This window comes from Aquila chrysaetos, chromosome 2 (genome assembly GCF_900496995.4).
Source record: "Aquila chrysaetos chrysaetos chromosome 2, bAquChr1.4, whole genome shotgun sequence".
Taxonomy (NCBI): domain Eukaryota; kingdom Metazoa; phylum Chordata; class Aves; order Accipitriformes; family Accipitridae; genus Aquila; species Aquila chrysaetos.
In genome coordinates this window covers 29652910-29679003 of record NC_044005.1, presented here as the reverse complement: position 1 = coordinate 29679003, position 26094 = coordinate 29652910, and the positions used below count along the sequence as shown (strand labels likewise).

The following is a 26094-nucleotide window of genomic DNA, read 5'->3' as shown; positions in this document are numbered from 1 at the left end:
TCATATAACAGGAAATAAGCTGTATCATGCCTGGCTTGGAAAGGGCAGACATACTTGAGTTGACCAAACACTTAGCCAAGTAAAGCTTTTAAACAGCTGTGGTTTAAATTACTCCTATGGTCTCTCCTTTCATCTCAATCATTTGCTGCATTTCCCTCTTCTAGAGGTCATCACAGTGATAATGAAAGCTTGTGAAAGGGAACCCATGCCTGCGTGTCAGAGTCTCTGGCACAAATCTAGCTTAAACTCATCTTCAGCAGCAACTGATATCCAGACACCAGACTCCATGCAGGAGCAGCTGAGATGCAAAAACAGTTTTAGGTCAACTGTGCCACAAGGTGCTAACATGTAGTTTTAATACACCAAACCCTGCATTTTCATTTTAAACTACTGCAGCAAAATCTGCCAGAGCCTAAGGATTTTGTATGCAGTCATTATCAGAGGAGAGTATCAATTTAATAAGATGTATAGCCATGCATGCTCTGGAGGACCCCTGGTATGTGCTACACTGGTAGAACACACTGCACTCTTGCAGGTGAGAAGTAAAGCAGTCCAGCTGAGCACAGAGCATGGCTCATCCTCAGTGCGGCGTCTGGAAGGCAAGCCTGGCCAAGACAGCTGCCTCAGGAAGGATGAGCCACCTTTACACACTTCTCCAAGACAAAACCCCAGTTCTGAATTGCAAAAGGATCCTAAGGAATCCAGACCTGAGGGATCACTGGAAAACAAAGTTGCATCCCCTCTTCTCTCACCCCTAGAGCATATCAGAGGAATTCAAGGAAGGACTATGTGTTAAAGTCAAGCTATAATTGTGTTTTGGTTTAAATTTTTCTTAACACCTTTTATTTCCAAGTTTTACAGCATAAATGCAAAACCTGAGGATCTGAAAGTTTGCAATGTAAATCCTTACTACGTTTTACTGTAAATATTCTATTATTGCTGAACAAGGTGATCGAGATAAAGCAGGCCTATATTGTTTTCACAGAAACAGTATAAAAAGCAGCATACATTTTTACAACCTAAAAAACGCACAGAAGAAACTCATTGTATAGTTGCAGGATACATTGGCCTCAACAATAATGCTGAATTACAGAGTATTCCCCCAGAAAGCTCACTCATTTCTGCCTTAGGGTACAATTTGTCTCCCAATGTATCAGTATAATTGTAGGGCCACATTAACAAGATCACCAAAATGATCCAGATTAAATAGGCATGTATTTAAGAGTAAAATATGCTGTTACTTAATTAATACAGTAATTCAGGACATGCAGAATAATAATATTAAAATTTCCTCATGATCTATGGCTTTGTAAACTGACAATTTAACTTTTTTAATTTTACAGTGGTACATAGCAGTAAATTAGTTATTTTTTCTTCTCCCCAACATGTCCCTCTAAAGCATCTGGTCTTACAAAAGAAGCAAATGGGTTTGGGGTGGGGGGTGGGGGGGTTTGCATTTGGGGGGGGTGTGTTTGTTTGTTACACAATCTTACACAAAATTAGAGGCATACAGTTTCAATTCTGAAAGCTTACCAAGAGGTGCTTTGAGAAACCTGCGCTCAATTCCTTGTTCTATCTGAAGCAGTGCAGATGCCAAGTAGTGGACCACATTATTAACTGGCTGAGGAGTACTTGTACTTGTTGATGCAGCACTTGGAGCTTCAGTTTTTAACCCAACAAGTCTAGAATAGAAGTGTACTAAATTATCTTTTTTTTCAACATACTTTGAATTTAACACCATAGATATTTGTACAGGTCTATATCCACAACAGATTTTTCTTTTCACTTCATTTAAATGCATGGACTATGGACGTGAACAGATACTGCACAGGTATGATTAGTTATCCCAGTTCTCGAGTTTGCTTAATTAGTCTAGTTAATCTAAATAAATCATCTTTAGGAAACAGTTATCTAAATTTCAAGAAGTGTGGATGACAAATTTCAATACAATTATTAAGATTTCCAGAGGTTTTGATGCAACATCCATCAGATAGTTTATGAGAGATTTCTGTGAAGAGTATAGTCCCAATAATTCTTCAGTGAAAATACTTCCGGTAGTGAGGTGTGTAGCCTTTTAGAATACTTCCATCTGCACAAGTTCAACTACATATATCCCCACAATTAGTAACATTTTTTAAAAGAAAATAAACAAAATAAAACCAGAAAGTAATTTTAGAATGTTAAATCAAAAATTGTTAGCTTGTTCTCATCCTTGGAAGATTTTTCTAAAACACTAACTCTTCATGTAAGGGGTGGGGGGAGGGCAGGCAAGGAAGGGCAGGTTTCCAATAAAACAGCCGCCTTTGACCAAAGACTAAGTAATCGTTTCAAAGCGTAGTTAATCTTCCTGAACGACATACATTAAGTATAGTGTAGGAGAGCAACTCACACTAATGAAAACAAAATTCAAGTTCTACTTGGGGTTTATTAAAAAAAAAAAACAAAACAACAAAACTAATTAAGACTGTCTAGATTCTGCTTTATTCTGGTGAATGAGCAATGCTTTTGGTTGTCCCTGTTCTTTTTTCACACTTAAAAGCTGTTCATTATGTTTTGCAGTCACACACATTTTGAGAGCCTGAAAGCAAACAGAAAAGCGCTGCATCGTTATTTACATTTCACTAGTCAAACTCCAAGGTCTTAATGAGATGTCACTCGCTCTGAGGTGGATAAAAAGCCCAGCATCAAAAGCAATCTATCACATGATTTCAGAATCCCATAGTCTCTGTTTTAATATGCAAGACTTCATTAGAGTAGACTTTATTCAGAAACTTTGACAGAGTCAGTATCAAATGGAAAAAAAATGAAGCAACAAGCTTCTGCAGTTGAATTGACAGCTGGCAATAGAGCAAGAGCCCAAGGTAACTGGAGACAGAGAAAATTTAGCTTCTTAATTAAAACAATGGAATATTCCTAAGTTGTGGTTTTCAGGAAGCAAATGTCTGTAAATTGTGTCATTAATATAAAGAAGGATGACCCTATCCATTTTGCATGCAACTAGAGAACTCTGATCCGAAGGGCAGTCTTATATGAAAACACTAATTCAGCAAACTGAAATAAAAAGGAAAGAAACCTTAAAGAACTTTAAATTCCTACATCCAACCCAGCATTCAAGAGTCCACCGAGAAATACAGCTTTCATAAGCGTCTAATTGCAGAAAACCTCACAGAATACATAAGCAAACAGTATGATAGTACAATGATCGCTCCAATTAATCTTTTTTCCTGCAATATTTCAACAGTCACATCCTATCAAGACATACAATTTTAAATGTATTAAGTAAATTAAAGTAGATCTTTATTTCTGAAAAGTATGTAACTTCTGAGAATTAAATATTTAGAAATCTTCACAGTTTCTATACTTTGATTTACAACAAACAGGATAGAGAGTTCCACATCTGTCGCAAACGTCTAAAAAACAAACAAAAAATAACAAAACACTCTTAGAGTTCCAACACTATAAGATTTGAGGTTTCCTCTCTTTTATGTTGCAGCTTGCTCTGTAGAAGGATCATCATTCATAAAGTTGTAAGATTATATCCATTTTGCTGCAGTGCTAAAGGTTAATCCAGACCATGGCCCTGGATTAACTGATGGTTCTTACTGTGACTCATGAAAAGGTACACTGACCAGTTCAACCAGCAATTTGTTACTATTACCGTTTTTCCTTTTAAACACTCCTACTCTTTCCACTAAGTGGTTTTGGTTTGATGTGTGTCCCCCCCTCCTTTTTTTTTTTTTTTTTTTTTTCTTTTTTTTATTCTGGAAAACAAAACAAATTGCCAGATTGATTTTTCTCTGCATTTTAAATGATTTTAAAATGAATTCACATATTCCTTATTTGATAATTAATGTTCACTTTGAGCAGTGTAATATCTGAATAGTAGAAGTTGTAAAAATCTGTGTCTTAGTCTTATATGGTAATAGAACAGTGTCATTTAGAAAATATAAACCAATGCAAAAATCTCACATTTTACAAATCTTAAAAAATACCATTCCAAAGAATTGGAGGGTAAAAACAATTTGAAGATTTAAAAAAACAGAGCACTGCTATAATACTCACAGGAAAAAGCCATTATTTAAACTATAGCTCTTACCTGTCTTTCACAATAAACTTGTCTTGATCATCAGTTTCCATTTCTTCAGATTCTTCATTCACAGTTTTAATTATACCATTTTCTTTGTTTTCATCATTCAGAAACTCATACCGCCCATGTTCTAAGGCTGCTCTCCAAGACTGTCTGTCTGTAACCTGAAGCAAACATACAAATTTGAATTTTCTAAAGAATCAAAGGCCACAAACTTTTAGTGCCAATTACTGTCTACACTTAGTTTAATTATGCTTTCAGTAAAACCCATAGCATGCAAGAATTCTCGGTTAAGTTACAGACTCGACAGCACCACCATGCTCCTAGGTATTCTACAAGTCACAAATACCTTAATAGCCCCCAATGTTCCTTGGTAAATCCTGTCTTCAATGTCCAAAAGAAAGTCTCTAAGTCTCAGTTCAAGCTGCTTCTCTGCAGATACATGAGATCCATCATGGGCATTCTGCATCCTTCCCCGTCCTGAAGGAGGTCTGATGTCACTTTGAGGTTTGTCTGCAAGAATACCAAGTAGCTTCAAGTCAGTGGACTTTGTTCCTTAAAGTAGCCGCTGGTGAGGGGAAGAATAGTAGTACAGGGCAGAACAAACTAAACACACAGGTTCAAAACTCCTTTCCTGTAGCGACAGTTGCAAACACCAGTATCTCCGTGCCAACTAAGGCATCTGATCCAAGCAAGCAGAGTATACTTTTAAGGGAAGACCTGTACATTAGCATCTGCTCATCCCAACACACAGGATGAGAAATTCTTGTCAATTTAAAAGTCGTTCTTTTGTCTTAAAAGATAATCAACAACTCTCTGCTGTAAGTGCAAGGAAGAAAAAAACACACCAAGAAAAAGACAAGTTACATTTCTAGTATTTTTCATATTTGATGGCCCTTACTTTACAGAACTCCTCAGTTTTCTTTCCTGCATGGGTCTTTATCATGGCAATGTTTAAAACACACATGTGCAACCAACAATCACAAAAACTAGCAGAACAAGATATAATCCCTTTTACATTCTAACTTTAAAACAAAACAAACAGATAAAGAGAAGCTAACACAGGCACAGACTAGACTGACTGTGTCTTCTAATTAAAGGTGGGGGAAAAAAGGAAAAAAAACAGCAAAATAATTTATGAAAAAGGAAGGAAGAGCTGATGATGGGCTGTCAAGCAAAAACCTCTTCATAAGAGAACTGAAAATTCATGCAAAAGCTCAAAAGCCACAGGAAAGAGCTGAAACTATGCCCAGATCCTAAATTAGTGCTTGCAAATCTGCATAGGTGGCAAACATTTCTGTTCACGGGATTTACCTTAAATCCTATGAGTGCAGTGATGAAGAGGTATATACGAGAGCTTAGAGATCTTTATTTAATCAAAAACTACCATAAAGCTGTTGTTAAGGAAGTACAGGATAAATTTCTAAGACACTCTCAACCGCAGAAACAATTCCCTGTAACTGAAAGTAACTATGCAAATATTCTCAAAATGTATACTAGCATACTCTGATGTCTGGATGTGGGAAACATCCTTTTTGGTTTAAAAGAAAAAGAAAAAATGAACTGTTTTTTCTTGAGCAGAACTGAAACAGCAGCAATTGGCTTGCAAATAATTGATGAGGAAAAGTTAATGGATACTGGTATAAAATCAAGTAATAGCACATATCAATTTTATTTCCATGTTCTTTTGAGTGAGAATTAGAAAATAGAGGAGGGCAGTCTACAGCACAAGAGAATCACAGACTAGTTCTCACTTGTCCTGCAAGTCATTTGAGTGAAGGCAATAGGGCAGCAGCTAAAAACTCCACTGCAGTAAACCTCCCTCCAAAGTGCAGCTACATGTGGCCTCTTATCACTCCTTATCACACAGGGGAGGTGGCATTGGTATTGGACCACTGCATTTGAGTTTTTTTATCTCTATTAAAGTGAAGTTCAAAGCTGCCCCCCTTTTTTTTTTTTTTTTAAAATCAATGTTATTCTACAATTCTAACGTAGAAAGAGAAGAAAAATCTATGATTGTGGAAATCAAGTTGCTTCAGGGCACAAAGCAACACACAAAATACAGATGAAGGTGCAGCAACTAGGAAAATAACGACCACACCCACAAACACAAATATATCAGAAAATGATAGAGATTTTCTCACCAAAAACCACAAACATAGCCATAAGGCCTCAAAATAAAGCTTAATTACTATGCAGAAACTCTGTCCTGTGCTAGTTTCCACCAGAAGAAATGGTAGATCAGTTACAGATTTAGCAGTATTTGACATGTTCGCGGCATGTCCTGCCATACACACTCCAGTAAAACAGAACTCAGCTCTGCTCTAAATAATTCTCCTTTGCCCCAATACAGATACACCAAAATCCTCAGTAATTTGGCATAATTCAAAACAAAATCCAATTTCTTAAAGATCACCCTATGGAGTTTCATTTTGGTAACATCCTCTACCCACCAATATGCCACAAACAAGCCAGCTGCAAGCTTGTGTACGCAGAATTTTATCAGTGGAGCTAATGCCTTGCCAATGACAAAATACTTGGCTAGGAGAAAAGGGGAAAAAAAAAAAAGCCCTAAATCCTAGGTCTAGGATGGTTTTAAGTCACTCCTACATTTTGAAACCCATAAAAACAATACTGCTCTGCAGATGTCTCCTCCTCCTGTAACAACCCTCTGCCAAAGAAGGGAAAAAAATAGAAAATAATAGTATCACACAATCCACTGCACTGATGTTAACCCACATAACCAACACAGCTACATTACTTTTTTCCTCCCAAAGGTTTTAGTATGACCCTGCAACATGCTATCATTCCCTTGTTCACAATATGCCAGTAAATGCTTCTGAATAATTCCATGCATTATAATGTTATGAAATAACATGTTCTACTCAACAAATCAAGGTAATAGTAATTGCCTCCCTTTGCGATGTTTGTGTCTCCAGTGTCATATCTTGTTCTCCTTTCATCATACTAGAAATGAGGACATCAGATGATCAATACTATGATTTACCTTTAGCAGATATTAATCTTTATTCCCCAGTTAATCTTTTCCCAAAGCTTAAATTACTACCTAAAGATGTTTTTTAAACAAACAGTCCTGTTTTACTAAGCAGCGAGATAACAGAAAAATTATTGCTTTTTTTTAAAGCACAGAACACCAGAAAACCACCACAGAGATCCATCAGGAAAAAAAAGAAAAAAGAAAAAGGAAAAAAAAAAATGGAAAAAAGCAAATCTGTTTTCCATAGAGTGAAATAATGCTTAAGACTAATTTTTATTTCTTAGGAATTACAATTAAATGAGAATTAGTGGTTTCTAGAATATTATACAGAAATTACAGCTCTGGAAGCAAATTAAGATCAGGAACCTTTTATTTACCTGGAATATGGAATTTTTCCACAGGAAAACTGCTTAGTTGTTCATATATTCTACTTTTCTCTTGTAAAAGAGTTTCTTTTAAGGCACTCTCCCTATGTCCTCGGGAATTGAGAGCCTCTAGGAGTTGGTCCAGTTGTTCCCGAGAATTGTAAAAGCACCAACGGTTTGGTTTATATACTGGCCTTGGCACCTCTACAACAACACTGGTGTGTGAATCTTGGTCAATATTGGAGGTAGATTCAGAGGATTTCAAAGACTCTCCAGTTTTACTGAATACCTGAGGTTCATTTGTGCAAGACTGTACACTATCCTGAAAGGAGGAGGTTCGAGGCAACAACATGTCTTCTGTGAGACCAGAATAGTCCTCTTCTATAAACAATCCAGGAACAGAGGGGAAAATCCAGTAGCGTCGATACAGACGGTCACGACCTAACGGGGTGATATTTGTGCAGGCTGTTGCATTCTGAATCTTTTCTAACAGTTCCTTTTCTTTCTTTTGTTGCTCCTGTTTTAAAGCTTCTTCGTCTTCAGCAGTAAGAGGTTCACTCTTTTCGCAAGTGGTCTCTTCTTGTCTTGTAAATTCTTTATATCCGTTTTGCCCTCTCCTTCCTAAAAGTTAAAGGAAGAAGAATGATAGCAACACACTTAGAAATTCTTTCTTTAACCAAAAACTCAAGTAAAGGGCAGGTTTTGGTTCTGTCTCTGATTATCTAAACTTACAACTTTCAAAGATCATCAGCTCAGTCAAGAAACAATACTAGTTTTATTAAAGAAAAATTCAAGTGATTAACCCCCTTCCCTCTATAAAGAAGAAGCCATCTTTAGTGTACTTTCACTTTGCAGAAACTAGACCAAGTCTCATTTACTGACATTGTCATTTTTAACACCATAAAAAAAAAAACCCCAAAATTTTAAGAACTTAAGTGTTATAAAAGTACCTTATCATGATAAGGTAAAATTCTAGCAATTTCATTATTGAATACAAAATATGTTTTGAACTTCATTTATCATACTTGAAATGATCAAAAAACCCCCAAAGACATCAAGAAAAACCAGAATCCCTATATAAAAGCTTACTGCAAACTCAGTGACATTACTTTATCCAATTTTTTTTTAAAATACATATATATACACACTACTATTTTTTCCCCTCAACTTGCACCAGCTGAAAATACTCCAGTTCATATCTTAGTTTACCAAAGTATCAGGTCCTAATAGTCATCTAGAAAAGTACATCTTCTAATTAACACATGCAATGGTGAAAGATGCTGTCAGCACTCAATTTCTACCAATTTCCAGTGTGAACTTCAGTTTCTCCAATTGTAGGAATGAAATAACACTTTTTTGCCTTCCAGGCACAATGTCTGAAAAATGGGCATTTGAGAAACTTGAAATTCTGTTTTAAGATGTCATTGTTTTGCCATCATAAAGCTGTAGTAAACATGCAAACCTGTATTACTGAATTACTTAGAATTTCTATCCCAGGTACTGTTAGGAACCGTACAAGTTTTCAACCTTAAGTCCACAACGATCCGGGACTTTCATTGGCACAGACGCTAGCACAAAGCCTTCACGGGAGAAAGACACAGATGAGGTAGCAGCCCAAATCCATCAACAATTCATCCTCGTGGGGTGGTATCTTTGTTTAGTCACAAACAGCAGGCTGTGCCGTTTATTGCACCACAGCTCCTACTAGCACACTGCTGAGGAAATTAAATCTGGGGATAAGTCTGGTTGCATTCTTGTGTAGAAGGCATGCTGCTTCATTAACAAAGGCAAACTAAACCCAACCACTCAATATAACATTTTCTTTTAAAATACCTGTTGTTTTTGCAGTTTCCTAATAAAAAGAATCAAAACCACACCATACCCTATTAGATGAGATGCCTACAACTCTTTCTTTCTGAGTACGCTACTCATAACTGCGATGGTTTGTCAGGCAACAGCCTGGGTTTTTTTAGACAAGAGGGGAATCTAGAGAGCAAGTATGCAAGACAAGGAGAAACAGAAGTGTGAAAGAACATACAGCTGACCGCTAGAACTACATCAGGCCAGCTCAATGCAATAAATAGCTCATTATGATCATGTTTGGGTAGGGTTTTTTCCTTTTCCTTTAAAAATTTACAGGAAATATTGATACTTTATAAAAACTTACTATAAAACCCAAGAACTTCCCGGGTGCATGCATGGGTGCATACATGTACACAAATGAACTAATATATTATAGCATTACCTCTTCCTCGTTTTTTGTTTGGTCCCAGCTCTTCTTCATCCTCTGTCACTGTGTCCATGTCTTGCTCTTTACGCTCAATTTCTTTGCTCTCCGTACTAGTATCAAGGTCTTCGCGTTCCTCCTCCCTGACACAATAAAATAAACAAAAGGTGACTAACTGACCAACCCTGTATTAAAAGCTGAATGGAATGAAAAAAAATACATGATAGAATATGGCATCTTCAAACAGTATTTTCCTCTCAAAAGTACTTAATCTAGTCAAAGACTTATAATGCTTTTTAAAAGTAAACTTTAAGTCAGAATACGTTAAATCTGAGAAGAAACCCACTGAACTGCAAATGGAAAGTTCCATATTAAAGACTAAAACTTGCTCTTTGGTATTCACTCTTTCATTTGAAGACCTTTATTATAATCAGATCCTTTTTGGAGATATCTTAGTGTAGTTCTACTGACTTGAATTATTTTTTTCATGACTAAAAAAGTGTTTTGTCATCAAAATGTATACCCTTTTACAAAATGCTTATTACACATTTTTCCCCTCATCTAGCAAATATAATTGAAAACCTACAGAACTACATGCAACCATTACAGAATAACTTTTTTTTTTTAATTATAGTATCAAAACCAGCACAAATCTGTCTTTGGCCCATGCTCACCTTTTGCAAGCAGATTTATTTAACTAACTCCCTTCCTCAAGCAGGTAAAGATACAGTGTTGTATATACACTTTGCTTTTTTTTCTGGAATCCTATACAGCTGCATGTGCATGAATCTTACCACCTGAAACCATACAGTTTTATTAATAGAACAAAAAACCTTGGTTTTATGGAAATCACCTGGGATAGCACAGCATTTTTTAAAAAAATGCTATTAAATTTGATTCAAACTGTTATGTGAGGTCAGTATTATCTAGCTCAGATCAGACCAATTCCTCAAATTAGAAAACAAACTAGAATGGTCTATTATGAAGATATTCATAGATAGGAAATCAATGCAAGACAAAAGGTAATGCAAAAATTACAAATTAGATTTTGCAAGTTTGTCTTGTCAGTAGGTAACACTGTCAAGCTTTCAATAGAATTATGAGTATAATAAAAGTTGATTTAAAAAATATAATCACTTTCATAAAGCAATTCTGGAACACTAGGAAGAAAAATAAAATCAACATTAAGGGCTATACACTTAAATTAAAATATACCTTTATATATGATCGAGTCAATGAAAACTATATAGCTAATGTCTGGCCACATAATTGAAAAGTGCTGTATTGTATGTATCACAGTAATACCATGTATCATACCCAACAGATACTTCTACAGCAGGATTTCTTTGCTCCTCTTCCTTCAGCTTTTCTTGTTTCTCTTTCATTTTTAACTCTTGTTCTTTTAACCTTTCTTCTTTCCTCTTACGTATCCTAATAGTGAGAAGAATATAGAAAACCAGTTGCAATTAATCTAGTATCTGATCTGGCCACGTCTTTTTTTCTTTTATACTACAACATCATCTAAAAATAACAGCAACACGGGAAAGGACAATGCTTAGCACAGTAAAGTTTCGTTCCCGTCTGGAGTCTCAAGAAACCAGTATAAAAAACAAACACTACTATTGTTTTCTCATATGCCTTTTGCAATTGAGGAATTAATCTAATTTGTAGCAACAAAATTTAGCTTTCCATATCCTAGTTTTACCTTGCTGCTGCCGCCTCTCGTTCTTTGCGATGCTGTTCTGCCTTTAATTCTCTGAACTCCTGTTTTGCCTGTCGTAACACATCAACAGAGTCCTCAATGAAGTCTCGAGTGGAGACGAGAGTCAGAAGTTTCCCACAGAGGGCATGAAGGATCTTCATCTTTTCTCCTAATAAAATTCAGACCAATTTTTATATTTCACTATACAACTGATAAATAAGCCTTACTCTTACTCACTCCAGACTGAAGATTGGTTCTTACTCAAGAAAAAGTGAACAGTCAAACATTTGTAGTGCACCAGCTGTACTTGCAAAGAGGCATTTCCTGAAATATCTGGTTTGCTCAGAGATGCAAGCCTTTATTTTGAATTTATTAACTTTTAGCAACGAAAGAAGAACTAAAATGCAGTATTATCTTCAAAACGGAGATAAAGGAACAGTAGATGGTAATTTTTTTTCCATCTCCAAATAATAAACAAAAGATCCAAGCCAGAACAGGAATAAATAGCAGGGGCTGAATCAAACACTCAAATGCTTCTCTCAGAGAGATCCCTTTTCTGCAAGTAAAACTAACATTTGTTTAATGAGATTTAAAAAAAGCTACTCAGAAGTAATGAGACTGCCTAGCTCTGCAATCTCTGATCTGGTGGCACCTGCTGTTGGGGCTGGAGCACAGTGGGTGGGTGTTGGTCTAGGTGACCTCCAGAGGTCCTTCCCAACCTAAATTATTCTACGATACAGTAAATTTGGACCATTTTTGATCTGAAGCAGTTACAAAACCCATCACTTGATAAGCAACCTAATAATCTCTAACATTTATTGTCTTTTATTACCTGGCAACAAATCATACACTGAGGTACTTGAAAGTTTCTTCAAGAGACCAGGATTACTTAATCTCAGCTCCATGCAAGCATCATCAGTAGCATCAAACCCTCCTCGTTTCTGGTAACGGTATTTTGCATTGGCTGATGTTACATCAGCGCCTGACGCTAGAATGTGAAGTCTGAGAATCTCAGAAAGAGTGCAGCTATCAAGATCCAAGTTTTTCAAATTGCAGCCTACAGTTGAGAAGAATGAACAGTTATTTTATATAGCCATTTAAATGTATATAAATATAAAAAATATGCTTTAAAATACAGAGCAAAATAAGAACAGTAACAAAACAAGAAGTGAAACCCACACATACCCTGATGTAACTGGGGCCATGCAGCTGCCAAAGTTGCAACTGCAGACAGTGCAGATTTTGTGGGGTCTGCATCTTCATCCAAAGCCTCTGTTAAATCTTTAAGGAAATAAACACTTTATTCTAATGCAAATTAAAACTTGTACTGTGGAGGGGAGGAAAGCAAGCCGTTTTTTAAAAGTTGCAGACAAAGCAAAAAGAGGGCCAATATTTACAAAAGCATCAATATATTCAAAACTCAATTCAACATCCAAATTAAAATTTATATATCTTTAAATGCAACTAAAAATCCAACTAAAAACTAAGGACATGCACCACATGCTATACGCTGTTCTCCCTGTATATAAGCTGTTAAAGCAACCCCAATGCACAAAACATGCACAATGGCAACATAAAAGGCAGCAAAACCCAATCCATAAATGCACTTGAAAGCAAAAACAATAACTATGCAAGAACACCTGTATTGTGTTCTCTCGAATGAACTGTTATTTCCTATCATCATTTTGTTTTCAGGAAAGACCATCCAAACCAATCAGACATTTTAATATTGGTTATCACCAGTCACTGTATACTTTTAATCTGTAACGTAAATACAGCCTTACTGTTCTGCACAAATACAACCACTAAGGCGTTATAAAGAAACCATATTTCACCAAAACAAGCATCTGCACTTAATAAGGAGCATCACACATTAGCAAACTGACCAGGAAAGCAGGGCAGTGAAAGCGAGAAACAGCAAAATTCCTGTTTCTTAGACAAAAGTTTCCTTAGCACTTAACAGGTATTTCTCCAGAGGGTTAGCAGAATTCTTTCAGCCTTGTATGCTGTTTCAACAATTTCACTTCATTCAAGTCCAAATCATTAAGCAGTTACAAAGTCACCAAGTCAATAAAGAGCCACAAATCCAAACTAAGACTACATAAAAAGCAAATCCACAAGTCTTGTATGATGACTGATGTTGTTTGAAAACTGTCACCCAGACATTGCAAAATTAACCTCTGCACCTCCCCTCTCGCCGTATCTGTGTAACACCATTTGAGAAAGTACTGTACACACCAAAACCCCACACCCAAGGTATTTTCTGTTGCAGAAACACTGCCTGTACAGAATTTAAGTGAGCAAACATGCTGACTACTATTAGTTTAGTTAGGCAGAATTACAAAGCCGAGAACATGTAATTCTTTTAGGGGAAAGAAGATGTCTAGACAAGAGTGACAAGAAATTAAAGTTCAAAGGCAAGTAAGAGATAATAGACAAAGTGCCCCACCCACAGCTCTGCTAAACTAGAAGCAAAATAGCAGATTTTTGCAATTGCCAGCCCCATATAGTCACACTAAAATATGAAAGTTTCATTTTTTTCTGATCAGTCCTATGAATAATAAAGAATCTAATCAACTATTCTATGATTACCTGATAATGGAATCCTTGCTTATATTGCCCAAGCAATGCTCTCAGTAGTTAAAAGACACAGTTTAATTGCTAAATGCAACAGTAATTAAAGTACAGTCTAAATTTGTTAACACCATATCAGATCTGTAACTTTATTCAACTAGCAAGAGCAGACTCTATTGCTGAAGATAGTGCCCATGTTTTATGTAAAGACAGTTTATAGATTGGACATAAATCTTAAGCATGAGAATATCCATAGTCTTGAAGGGAGGAATTAAAGGAATCTTCCTGTACCTCATGCATCTGTCTTATCGGGGAACCACAGGATTCATGTGACCTCAAACGGAGTGCTCTTATGTTCCTGTCTACCTCTAATGAAATAAAGACTAGCAGGAAAGGTCAAAGCTTCTCCTTTAACTAGTCAGCAAATTTGGCAGTCCTGAAACACAGGACCACATAAATTTGGAACCAAGCCTGCACTTCCTTCTGATCAGTGGTTAGTGTATACCAAACGCCTCTGAAAACGTGGGCAACTTTAGCCTTAAAGTGAAGGCCAAAGGCAGAGTGACTGTGAGATCCTTTACTGGAAAAACACAGCGACATGGTAGTATCTAGGAGCTGTGGATGCATACTTCCAAGTCTTGAAGGACAATGAATATTGAATTCTCCATTATAGTTGTGCTGGGGAGTTTTAGTTTTTAATCTAGTCAGGTCCAGATTTATTTTTTTATAGCTGTAGGTAAAAACCTTTGAGAAGATTTAGGAAAATGCCTTGTTTCCTGACCCTCAGGAGAAATATCTAACAGTGCTGAAGGAAGAGAAGGAAGGTGAAGACAAGTTTCCCTCACCTTCAAAACATAAGCAGTGCTGTTAAAAGCTTATTATGCATTGCTGGATACAATCCTAGCAACAATGAGCTTGCTTTTTCTCTATTCACCCCCAGACCCCACCCTCTATTCCCAGTTTAAAGCTTTCAATTCAGATAAAAGAGAAAAACCAAGTCCATTTACATACAATATCAATGCATAATAAGACATGGTTAAACAAAGGAATGCCATAAATCATGCAGTTTAAAGTTAATTCCAGTGGAATTTCAGTTTTTCAGCAGTAAAATTAAGGATCTGACCTTTGGTCTCAGCATCAGCTATTTGATCTTTGGCCACTTCCTCTTCCTCTTCGGCCATTGCCTGAAAGATGGCAGTCAGGAAGAAAAACAGCAATTCACATAGTGGGCCTTCAGTGTCATTTCCTACAAGAGCTTCCTCTAAAACTTCTGTGAATAAAGTTTAAGAAGCGTCACTTTTGCCGCAAAGTTGGAAAATGATTATGTACTGAAGAATGAAAACATTTTTTTTTTCCTTCAGGTATGATAATCAAGTTACTTTTCCATAATTTACTGCAAATATTCCTAAGGTGATGGTGTCAGAAAGAGTGCTGACAAAACATTATTTTCTTAATATATAACTGCAAGAATAAAGTACAAGTAGACATTTTAATAAGTAGATTAACAAGCTTCTACATTGAAATTAATTTTGATTTTATAAACACTGCAGAAGTTGACTGTGAAGAGAAAACTGGATTGATATGCATGTGTAAGCACTGACATATTAAAGCTGCACAGAAAATTTTGTAGCACTGGTACTTGGGTGCACTTAAGATGTTTGGTTGTTTGATTGGAGAAGGGACACCACAAAATTAGGGCACCTTGCCACGTAAACGACAACTTGCCTAAAGTCACTCCTTCAGGAAATTCATCTTGAAGATCAAAAAGTTCCCCAAAAGCATATAAAAACTCCAAAACCATCAGAGCATCACCAAAGATCTCAGGAGGAAGTCTAGTCTTCACTGGCATTGGAATGGGAAGTTCCTGCAATTCAAATGGGACAACTTAATATTGTATCTACTTTCTGCAGAGTACACAAATGATTAAAACCAAACAGTCTATGATTCTAAGGGGTGTATGTGTTCGGATTCTTTACATTTTACTGAAAATAGTTCTGCAAGACACATAATCAATTATCACGGTAACATCTGTGGTACTAACTTTAAAAAACAAAGAGCATGCAACTTGGACGTAAATCTTTTGAGATCAAAGTTTATTCATGTTCATGAAGTTGAATGACTTTGTATCTTTGTTTAAAGGAACTCAAACCCACTACAAGTTAAGAACCCTGGCTGCCAAGAGTTTTCCTTTAAACCTGTATTGTTTCACAAGAGTTTTAAGTTTGCTGGAACTGTCCAGACAAGCAAAAATAAACATATTCTTAAAAAAGTTACTCATTATTGCTTGCAAAGACAAGCAAACAAAAACCCAACACATTCACATAAAAACACACCCATCTAATACTAGGATATGCAAGATCATGTCTAATGACTGAGTGTTCTGGTTTTTGTGTTGGTAAGGCAGTTATGATAGCCGAAGACATTTTAAAGGGAGCTGATGTAACCATGTAACAAGGCCACTTAACAGAGACACCACAGATGACAGTGTCTAACACTGAGTTTGACTTTCAAATTAGTAGCTTGATGTAACTCTTCAAGATTTGTCTTCACTTAATGTTTCTTAACAGAGTCAAACAATTTCCAGAAAGATGGCTCCTTTCCACAAAGGTGATAGTTCACAAACATTAACGACAAGAATGCCAAATACTATGCTTTGAGAAGAACACAGTAACGTGTTTCATACATTTCCTGTGAAGGCAATTTTTTGAAATGAAGTCCTCACCTAAACTCATCTTTATTCACATTCTTGTCAATTTTCACTGTAGTGATGATAATACTTTTCCACCCCGCCCTTTTTCTTTTCCAGTTGAAACATAGCAGCACTGTTTTGCACAGCTTCCTCTCGTTTCAACAATGCTCTTCCCTTTCTTCAGTTTCTTCTCCCTTTCTATATACAGCTAAGAGTTTTCACTCATCTTTAACAGCCTGTACAGCTCTCCTTGCAAATATATTAAATTCTCATATTCCTCCCAACCAGTGCTACCACTTCATTTAACACTCTCCTCTATTCCCACTTGTCCTCTTTGCACTTGTCATGTTTCCCTGTGTGCCTCAAATAAACTCCCTTTCTTGTGTTTCTGACAGTTTTGCCTCCCTTTACTATCCCCTGCCAAAATTAATCATTATAAAGTATACATAAATATATAACACTAAAGAATGTTATGTACAATACTCTAGAGCATTAAGTTCTTTGGAAGGTAAATTCTTGTTACTTTCTATAGGTTTCCAAGATCATCCAGAAAGATGCTCATTAAGCAAGGATACTGCTAGAGTTTTAATCAAAAGAATGCCACAGGGAGTAACAAGCTAATGTCCTTTCTACCTTTTGCAGACAAAAATTTGATTTCTTCATTACTCAAATCTTTTAAGTAACTCAGGTTTACTCTAGGTAAGCTTATCTTGTATATTTAACAGAAAAGTCAGGCATACTCAATAGCCTCCACTCAGTAAGGTCAGCGCTTTAAAAATACATCTGTACCATGTTAAGACTGAGAACAGCCTGTTCAGACTGGACTTCTCAGTCCAGAAGTTTTTCTGGAGGGTGAAAATGCAGACGATCCTATTAGCATCGCCATTGGGAAACATTACATGACTGCAGGTGATTCACAACCCCGAGCATTCAGATCAAATCTAGATCTGCCTCTGCATTAGAGAATCTAGTGTGAGGACCCTGTAAAGTACGAGCTTGAGCTATTCCAAATTCAATCATACCTTAAGATCATCACACTCCATATCTTCTCTAGGCTTACTCCACTGTTTCAGGTATTCCACATATTTTCTTTTTTCTTCACGCAGCTTCTCTCTTTCCTGAAAAAGATTGTCACAATTGTATATAAAATATGGTCAGATCACCCTATTATAGTTTCTGGAACTGCACCGCTTGCTATTTCAATCACACTGAAAAATAAAACTAAAACATATTTAATTAGAATGAAATAATCTAATAATTTTTATTTTGTATAAGAAGATATTGGCAAAAATGTTTAGAGTAAACTGTGGTGATACTTTGTTGGATTAGACATGGGGTTTTGTTGGGTTTTTTGTTTGGTTTTTAAATGGAAGTGGCTGAGCAAAAAACAGCTAAAAATAAAGAGTATTTATGAAAGTTGCCACAAAAAAAGACCATCAAAATAGATAGTGGACGTGGCTGTGGTAAAATATAGTGGAATAAATAATTTCTTCATATTCTAAGTGACAAAAAGTTATTTAGCAATTTCCATTCAAAGAGAAAACACAAGGAAACCCACAACCATTTAATATGCTGTGAATCTGATGCAGTACAGTGTCTTTAAGTAGAAGACAACCATCAAATCAAATACTGTCATGCATTATTGGCAAAAAAAACCCAACCCAAACACCAAATTACTTCAGAAGTAAGTTCAAAGTGAACTTTTTGTGAACTAAAATTATAATATAGAGAACATCATCCTGAAATACAAATACATAATCGTATCTTATAACGCCTATTCTTCTAGAGTGCATTTCTATGAACTGAAAACAGTTAATGGAAAATAACTTTAAGTAGATAGAAACTAAGAAACAACTAAAACTAGAAAGCCATTATACTGTTCCTATATGAAACACATATACTGCAAATGCATTACTTTTTCCTTTTCTATTTTGAGTCTCTCTTTCTCTTCTTTCTTCTTCATCCTTTCTTCTTCCACAATCTTCTTTAATTCTTCTCTCTTTTTTTCCTTATCTTCTTTCTCCTTTTTCTTAGCTTCCATAGCATTTGCCTTCTCTCGTTTTAATTTAGCTTTTTCAAAAGCTATGAAAGGAAAAAAAATAAACCAAAGTTATTTCTTTTATAAAATGTTTATTTTATTTAAGTGCTAAACAGACTGATCTTTTTATAATTACCACATGAAAAAGATATTGTTATGAAGACTGAATTGTTTCTATGCCAACCAGAAATTCAACCACTTGAAAGTTCTTTAAAGAATCAGAATTTTAAGCCTAAGTATTATACATATTTTACAAAGTTGTCATCACTGTAATAAAGTCAAATTTCTCTGTTTTTATGAGTATACAGAAGTTTCGTACTTGTTCATTGGTTTCTATCAAGTTACATATGAAGATGAGAACTGATTCCGACCACATATAAATTACAGCAACATATTTAGTAATGACTGCTTAATAAAAGCATGTCACAACTAGGTGTGGCATATAACCATGAAATAATTGTGATAGTAAAAACTTTAAGTAAGTGATCTTTAAATATTTAATTATTATTGAATTACTGAAAAGTCAATACATTTGAAACCTACTTAGTACTTCAGTGGTTTTTGTGCAAGTTTTACTTCTGTTACACAGTTTAAGCTGAACTTTAATAGGTAATAAATGTTATTGCCTGAGGAGATCCAGATTTCTTTGTAGTTGTCTGCAGAAGAACAGCAAGATACAAATTTCCACTTTCTGTGGACAGACAGTGTCTGTCAACCCACACATAGGCTAACAAAAGCAGGTCGGGGGCTTACCATTTTAACTGAATAAACAAGCAAGCTAGAATCACAAGTGAAGAAAATGAAAAAAGATCCTTACTTCTATTACCAAGAGGCTAGCACTGAAAAAAGGATTTTGATTACATTTTCCTACAAAATTCTGAAAATGGGCTAGATTGCTTTTACAGATAGCTACTACACATACCAGCCATGTCTCTCACCCAGCAAACAAAAGCAGTGAAGCTGATCCCCCATAGTCTTCTACATAGTGAGAAGGTTGATTTTTCAATGTTCTTAGCATTTTGCTGCCTTTTCACATCATTAGTAAAGTACCATAGCAGCTCTTTATAGGAGACTTTATGAATGTCAGTAATTGCCATTCCAATTAAACATTATTTACATGTTAAATGTGTAGATTAATATTAAATTACATTAATATAGTATATTTGGAAGTGTACTTTCAGGCTTATTGTATGGATGGGATCATACTTTTCAAACAACCGGTATAACATGTTGCCAGTTTCAAATTAAACTGCATCTTTTTTAAAAAAAAACAAAAACCAAAAAAACAAAAAACAACAAACATTTATAATCATGGGCCAACATTGGGGCAAAAATGAACACACAGAACAAGTGTGATACCACAATATATTTTTTAAATTATTATTTATTTGATGCATTCATCATTATTTTACATCCTCAACAAAGAAGAGAAAGCATTTACAAAGTCCGAGTATCAACATGCTGTGACAGCTTTCTAGTGTCGTGGCAGAAAATATAAAGAATATATTTGGTTCTCCATGTTATACAACTTATTTCAAGGCTGATTGCTCTTTCATTGTTTGAAACTGTATGTTTCAAGGGCATTGGGTTTTGGGGTGCAATAGGATAACACAAAGATAAACTTGAGCTAGCATGTGTCTTAACTAGCCTTCTAGAAGCTCTAGTTAACACCACACAAGAAAGGAAGTAGCTTTGATGTTGATAAGCTATTACCTTGTTCTGGGCTGTCATTTCCAGCACATAAACAAATAGATGCTAGTTGTGCAAAAAAGTGGACACAAGTTTCATGAAGCCCTATTGTCCCCACCTCCTATGAAGAAAAGGCCCAGAGCAGCCTCAAGACAACTTTGCAGTTATTTAAGCAGATGTTGGACTAGATAATTTCCAGACATCTCTGCCATCCTAAAACATTCTGTGATAATGGCAACAAGAGGTAGAAACTAGAAGTTCACTGAAATATTTCCACAGATGAAAGCCTTTCCTTAGGAAGGACATCAGTGCTTACAATCCAGAAGAACATCTCCTTGTCTGAGCTTTGTCTCCTCAAAAAGACACACCAATTAACCCAATTCAACCCACACAAAAGGCATGTGGGTCCCCTTACTTAATTTGAAATCAAGTTTAAATAGATCAGAAACAGGTCAAAACCAAGCCAAAAATAAAAGATTCTTATTTTGGACTGATTGAATTAAGTGATTTGTGCTCTTTCAGTTAGAAAAGTTTGTAAACATACTATAAGTAATCTTGCAGAACATTTAGACATACCTTAAATATCAGTGCACAAACATCTTCAGAAAGACTGAAGATTTCCTTAAAGATTATTACAGGTTTAGAAAGCATTACAATTCTTCTAAATTTTGAGATAGTTTCTCCATTTACAGATTTTCCTCGTACAACAGATTGATTTGTGTCAAATGTTCATGTACTGATATACCTTCAGCTGGTAAAACTTACACATGACTTCACAAATCAAATTTCTGCAAAAATTTATTTTGCTCTTCATTTATCTGAGATAGAAGTCAACACAACCCGACTGCAAGTTTCCTACATTTCCCCAGTTTAGTGTAAAAAAAAAAAAAAAAATTTCAGGAAACAACCATTCTAACCACCAAAAGGAGCAGTTCGCAATAGTGCTGTGGCACTGCACTCTTAGTACACTTTCCCTTTGAAAGGAACAACCCCAAAAATACTCTAATTATGGCCTGCTCTCAGAGCTGCAAAAACTGGTTCTACTAGTCACAGGACTAAACCTCAACTTACCCATGGCCTGCATATCTTCTTTTTGCTTCTGGAACCTTGTCTTTTCCTTTGCTACTTTACTTTTGTTTCCTTGGGTATTTTGTTTAGCAGTAATATCGTCCTCCTGATAGAGAATTCGGAGGGGAGGCAGAAAAAAAAAGAACATAATATCTACAGTGAAATGACTAGCAACAGATATTCCAAATTTTTCAACAGTTCTCTAAAACAAGAATAAAAACAGGCTGTAAGAGTTTCCCACAAACATACTAAGTCCTCAGAGATCCGGTGTAATAGTTGGGGCGGGGTGATGGCAGACAGGACAGGGAGAAAACCCAGAACTTTTTATTCCAGCTTTCTTTTTAATAAAGTAGTTTAGAGCACTAAGCTTCGCTGTGTTTAAATACAAGCAAGTGACATAACTGTATCTGAGGGCAAGTGACATAATTGTATCTAAGAGTACAAATTAAAGTTTTTTAGCAAATTATTTATTAATCATTCCCAGAAGGGACAAGTACTCTATGTGCCTTCATAACACACTGAAATGCTAGTTTCTTGGTGGGATCACAGAAATATGATAGATAAAAATCAGAAGATAACATTGAGCATGGTCCCTTTTACCAGCTTAACTATAAAACAGTCTACTTTAATATCAATTATGTAATATATCCCAATTCATCCTAAAAGTAAAAAAGCAAGCACATCATCAACCTTGCATTCCAACCGTTCTGAAAGTTCACGGAAAATGGAAGAACTTAAAGACTATGCTGATGTGTCTTCATCTGGAGTTAAAAATGCTATTACTTACAAGACTAGTAGATGCCCTCTTTGGAGGTCTCCCTCGCCGTCTGCTTGCAGGACTGAAGATAAACGTGGGTGGGTCATCAGGAAAGAAGTAGGAGAAATTTTGTTCTGCTAGATTGTATTTTGCAATTGATGTTGCCTTAAGATGAAAACAGGTATTCATTGTGAAATTCTTACCTTTTCATAAATACAAGCTAATTAATGAATCATTAAATCACAAAAAAAAGACAATAAAAGTTACTAGATTGACAACTGGTTAGCTCAGAATAAGAAATAAACCTCTGAAATAGTGTAAGTGTAGAGTTAATCCACCAAGTGGATAGTAACGTAAGCAGCACACATCTGAAGATAGAATTTGGTCTCATTTCGTAAGCTTTTATTTCTTTAGATGCCTTTTAGCAAACACAGCTGGACACAGTCTTCCTAGCAAGTTACTGAAATGTATTGAGAATTACTTTTGACAAAGAAAGCCGGAAAATTAATTTACTCAAGAATGACATAATTCTCTATCTACTTAAATATTTCTGGATGAGAATAAAATTTATGACTTTTCTCAATCTGAATTGTCAAAGTTTCTTTTCAATTCGGCTTTCTCAACCTGGTGACTTCAGGAATTCTGCCCTTATCAACTGATACAGATGAGGATACAAAGGAGACACTCCAAACAGGACATGTTCACGTAACTGCTGAAACACAAGGCAATCAGCAAGGGAACAAGGAGCCACTCCACAAAAAGCCCAAAGAGAAGATGACAAATGCACACATATACAGAGTATTACAACCTTCCTGAGGCACCAGAAAGCACTGCTAATAGATCACTAGACCCAGCGCACTGTATCACATCAAAGACAACATGATCACTAACAAGCCCAAGGAAGGGGGTGGTTTATCCCTTTCAGCTCTATTTTCTTCTCTTTCCATTTCTTTAAGAGAGACAGACTTTAAAGTTACAAACTTATATAGAAATTAGTTGCCTTTGTTATTTTCCACAACATTCAGAGGCAAGATTCTCATTGATGCTCTCATCTCTCAGAGCTTTCCTGTGCAGAAAGAGCAGTTACACAGCTGTATGAGGATTTCTCTTAAACACACACACAAAATACAAAACATAATAAACTAACATGTTCCTTTCTAAAAACAAGATGAAGAGAAGAAGGATTTCAGGATCAAGGCTGCAATACACAGTGAAAGAGTCCAGGATCTCCTGTGGTACAACATGCAAGGCAAGGGAAATTGCTGCCTACTTGGTAAGTGTGGGAAAAGCTGCTCAATTCCTTGAGCACCAGGAAACAGAAATTCTCTGCACAGCCATCCTGCACAGACTAAGATGTGAACTTTAGTCTGAACTTGTACTAAATACCACCATATATCTGCATGTAAGATGAACAAAGGTATGCATCTTCAGCGTAAGGGCTCATCAAAAGCCTATTCCAGCCACCTGAACTCTTTGGTACTTCTGTCTCACTGAAGAACTATAGAGACTGAATCCAACCTACAATAAGATAGTTTCCAGCTAAAAGCATTACAACAGAAAAGTATTAGGTTACTGTACCAAACCAGAAATAGTTAATTTTTGTTTGACTCAGAAATACCAGCTGCATACCTTGAAGAATGAAAACAACTCATGTGTTTGACTAAGCAAAAATATATTACATTTTAATAAATAACATTTTTCTGGGTAAAAGCTCCCATTTTTATTTTGGGGACTTTTCTAAACTGGTAGCTAAAGAATAAATTAGAGAATTAAACTCTGCTTCATCTACAGAAAAAATACCACCTTGTTTACAAGCAAAGGTTAACAAAAACCTGTTTTTACAGAAAAAGTTGCAGTATTCATCATTTTATTTTGGAAAAGCCAAATAGCAACTCAATATATTACACCTACAAAAAGCTAAGCTTGATGTAGTTTAAAAAAGCAGCTCTGAGCAGCTAGTAGAGACGAGCAAGAAAAAGACTAGGTCAATATTTTATCCCACAAATTATTCCTTCTTATTTACCTTAGTTTTAATGACTCCATCATGTGGTTCACAGTGTTGTTTCAGAAAAAGTTTAAGTCTATCACGAGAAAAGAGATGTTTCCTCCGGCTGTATTAGGAAAGAAAGGTAGCATTAGCAACTAACACCTATAATTACTGTTTAAGTACAGCTGACAATATGTGCAAGAACACGTAACAGATAATATGATTGACCTTTTTTCTCATTTTCTTAATTATAAATTACACCCTTACTATTGTAACTAACAGCCATTCTTCGCAACCCCAATTCAATTAAGAATTTCCTTATGAACAAAACAAAACCCAAGTAATACTTAAACAGTTGTTTTATGCATCTGTACTTTTGTCCTGAAGATCCTGGCATGTCCCCTTTTATACACACATACAGGCAAACTCCACAGCCTATTCATGCCTGCTAGATCCCCCCAACATTCCTTTCTATCACAGTAGCTTTTAAAATCCCCAAATAAAGCTAAAGTCCCATTGTTTCAGATGAGGGTGAAAACAAACAAACATGGACAGCAGGAAAGCAGCATTCCCATCTCTCAGACAGGGAGGTAAGGCACAGGAGTGTCAAGCCAACAAGCGAGAGGAGTGAATTCACACACTGCTTGATCAGGCTGTGGCACTCCTCGCTATAGGACAGTGTGCACTCTAAAAGCTTCCTTGCATCCCAGGGAACCCGCACTACTTCATGGCAAGGAGAAAACCAACTACACAGGAACAGTTTAATGAAAAAACTAACCTCGATCCATGCTGGAACTAAATGACTTGAAATTACAGAAGTTTTTTTTTCAAAGTATACAGTTTATAAAGTTTTGATGCACCATCTACTCTAAGAAAAATGTTTTAACTAAATTCTAGACAAAATTATGTTCTTTAAGAAGCAAAAACTCTTTGCGGCTTTCTATTTTAAAGCAGTAAGGCAGTCTGATTGCCAGTGTCTGCTCCAACATTTCGAACCAGTAATGCTACCACAGAGAGAGAGAGCTCACAATGCCAATAGTTCATCAATATTACAGAATAGGTTTCACCTACTCCATCAGTCACAGCAGTAGGCACAGGTATCAGAAGCAACAGCAGGTCTCATCTGTGTGCCAGCGAAAGCAGAGACTTGTAAGGAGTGGGTATCTGTGTTAATACTAGTGAAGCTTGGAACCCTTGGTACAGAAAGCCTGTGAAACAGTATTTTGTTACAGTGCCTCTAACTAGTAGTTCTAACACACTATTTTAAAATGCCATTTTCTATCAAAAACATCTTACAGTGACTTACACAACTCAGTTATAAAGTACAATTTTAACTTTCATATACTAATTTTTACCTTAGTTGAGATGCTTTAACAATAACAGTTTCATATAGGTCTTTTTTAATAGGTTGGACTTTGTATTTGAACAAAGAAGGATCAATTATGGCTTTCTTCTCCCTAAAAAAAAATTTTAAAAATTAAGATGTTAACTACAATCACAAAACATCAGTCTTGTATTGTACACATTTAATATATTTATATGCATACACAATGGACCTCTTGAAAATACCCAGCCATATTTAATACAGGCTGTAACTTCCACTGGTACCAAAGAGGACCTATTCACTTCTGCCAACTTTCCTGCCACTAGATTTAGATCTGCATCAAAGCCAGTTCCTGCAAGGAACAGGAAAAGGGATCAGGAATGTTGGTTTTCTTAGCAGGGAGATGGAAGATGAGAAGGACAGGAAGAACAAAGAGGGAAACAAGTAATGATACATCGCTACCCCTCAGAAAATCATCTCCTTAATACTCTCGGTACTCATGATGGCAACAGAAAGGCAGGAAAAAGGAGAAAAAAGACGACGAGGAAGGAGCCCAAAAGACAGGGTTGTATAAAATGAATAAAAGTAG

The 26094-nt window shown here is 35.9% G+C and overlaps 1 protein-coding gene across 5 annotated transcripts in view; it reads right to left on the bottom strand.

The window, feature by feature from the left end:
• The window catches only part of BAZ1A (bromodomain adjacent to zinc finger domain 1A), a 66758-nt gene that overhangs the window by 13612 nt on the left and 27052 nt on the right, over window positions 1-26094 (bottom strand). For 3 of the 5 annotated variants that reach the window (XM_030040488.2, XM_041128882.1, XM_030040469.1), the window contains 17 exons: window positions 25537-25638; window positions 24218-24305; window positions 22225-22359; window positions 21441-21543; window positions 18558-18724; window positions 17665-17760; window positions 15679-15817; window positions 15077-15223; window positions 12565-12660; window positions 12212-12436; window positions 11383-11548; window positions 10995-11108; window positions 9696-9820; window positions 7463-8071; window positions 4437-4600; window positions 4097-4251; window positions 1534-1682 (listed from right to left, as the gene is read on the bottom strand). In XM_030040488.2, coding sequence (XP_029896348.1) covers window positions 1534-1682; window positions 4097-4251; window positions 4437-4600; window positions 7463-8071; window positions 9696-9820; window positions 10995-11108; window positions 11383-11548; window positions 12212-12436; window positions 12565-12660; window positions 15077-15223; window positions 15679-15817; window positions 17665-17760; window positions 18558-18724; window positions 21441-21543; window positions 22225-22359; window positions 24218-24305; window positions 25537-25638 — 2780 coding nt within the window. The remainder of the gene's footprint in view (window positions 1-1533; window positions 1683-4096; window positions 4252-4436; window positions 4601-7462; window positions 8072-9695; window positions 9821-10994; window positions 11109-11382; window positions 11549-12211; window positions 12437-12564; window positions 12661-15076; window positions 15224-15678; window positions 15818-17664; window positions 17761-18557; window positions 18725-21440; window positions 21544-22224; window positions 22360-24217; window positions 24306-25536; window positions 25639-26094) is intronic. The other 2 variants (XM_030040480.1, XM_030040497.1) reach the window with 1 other exon arrangement.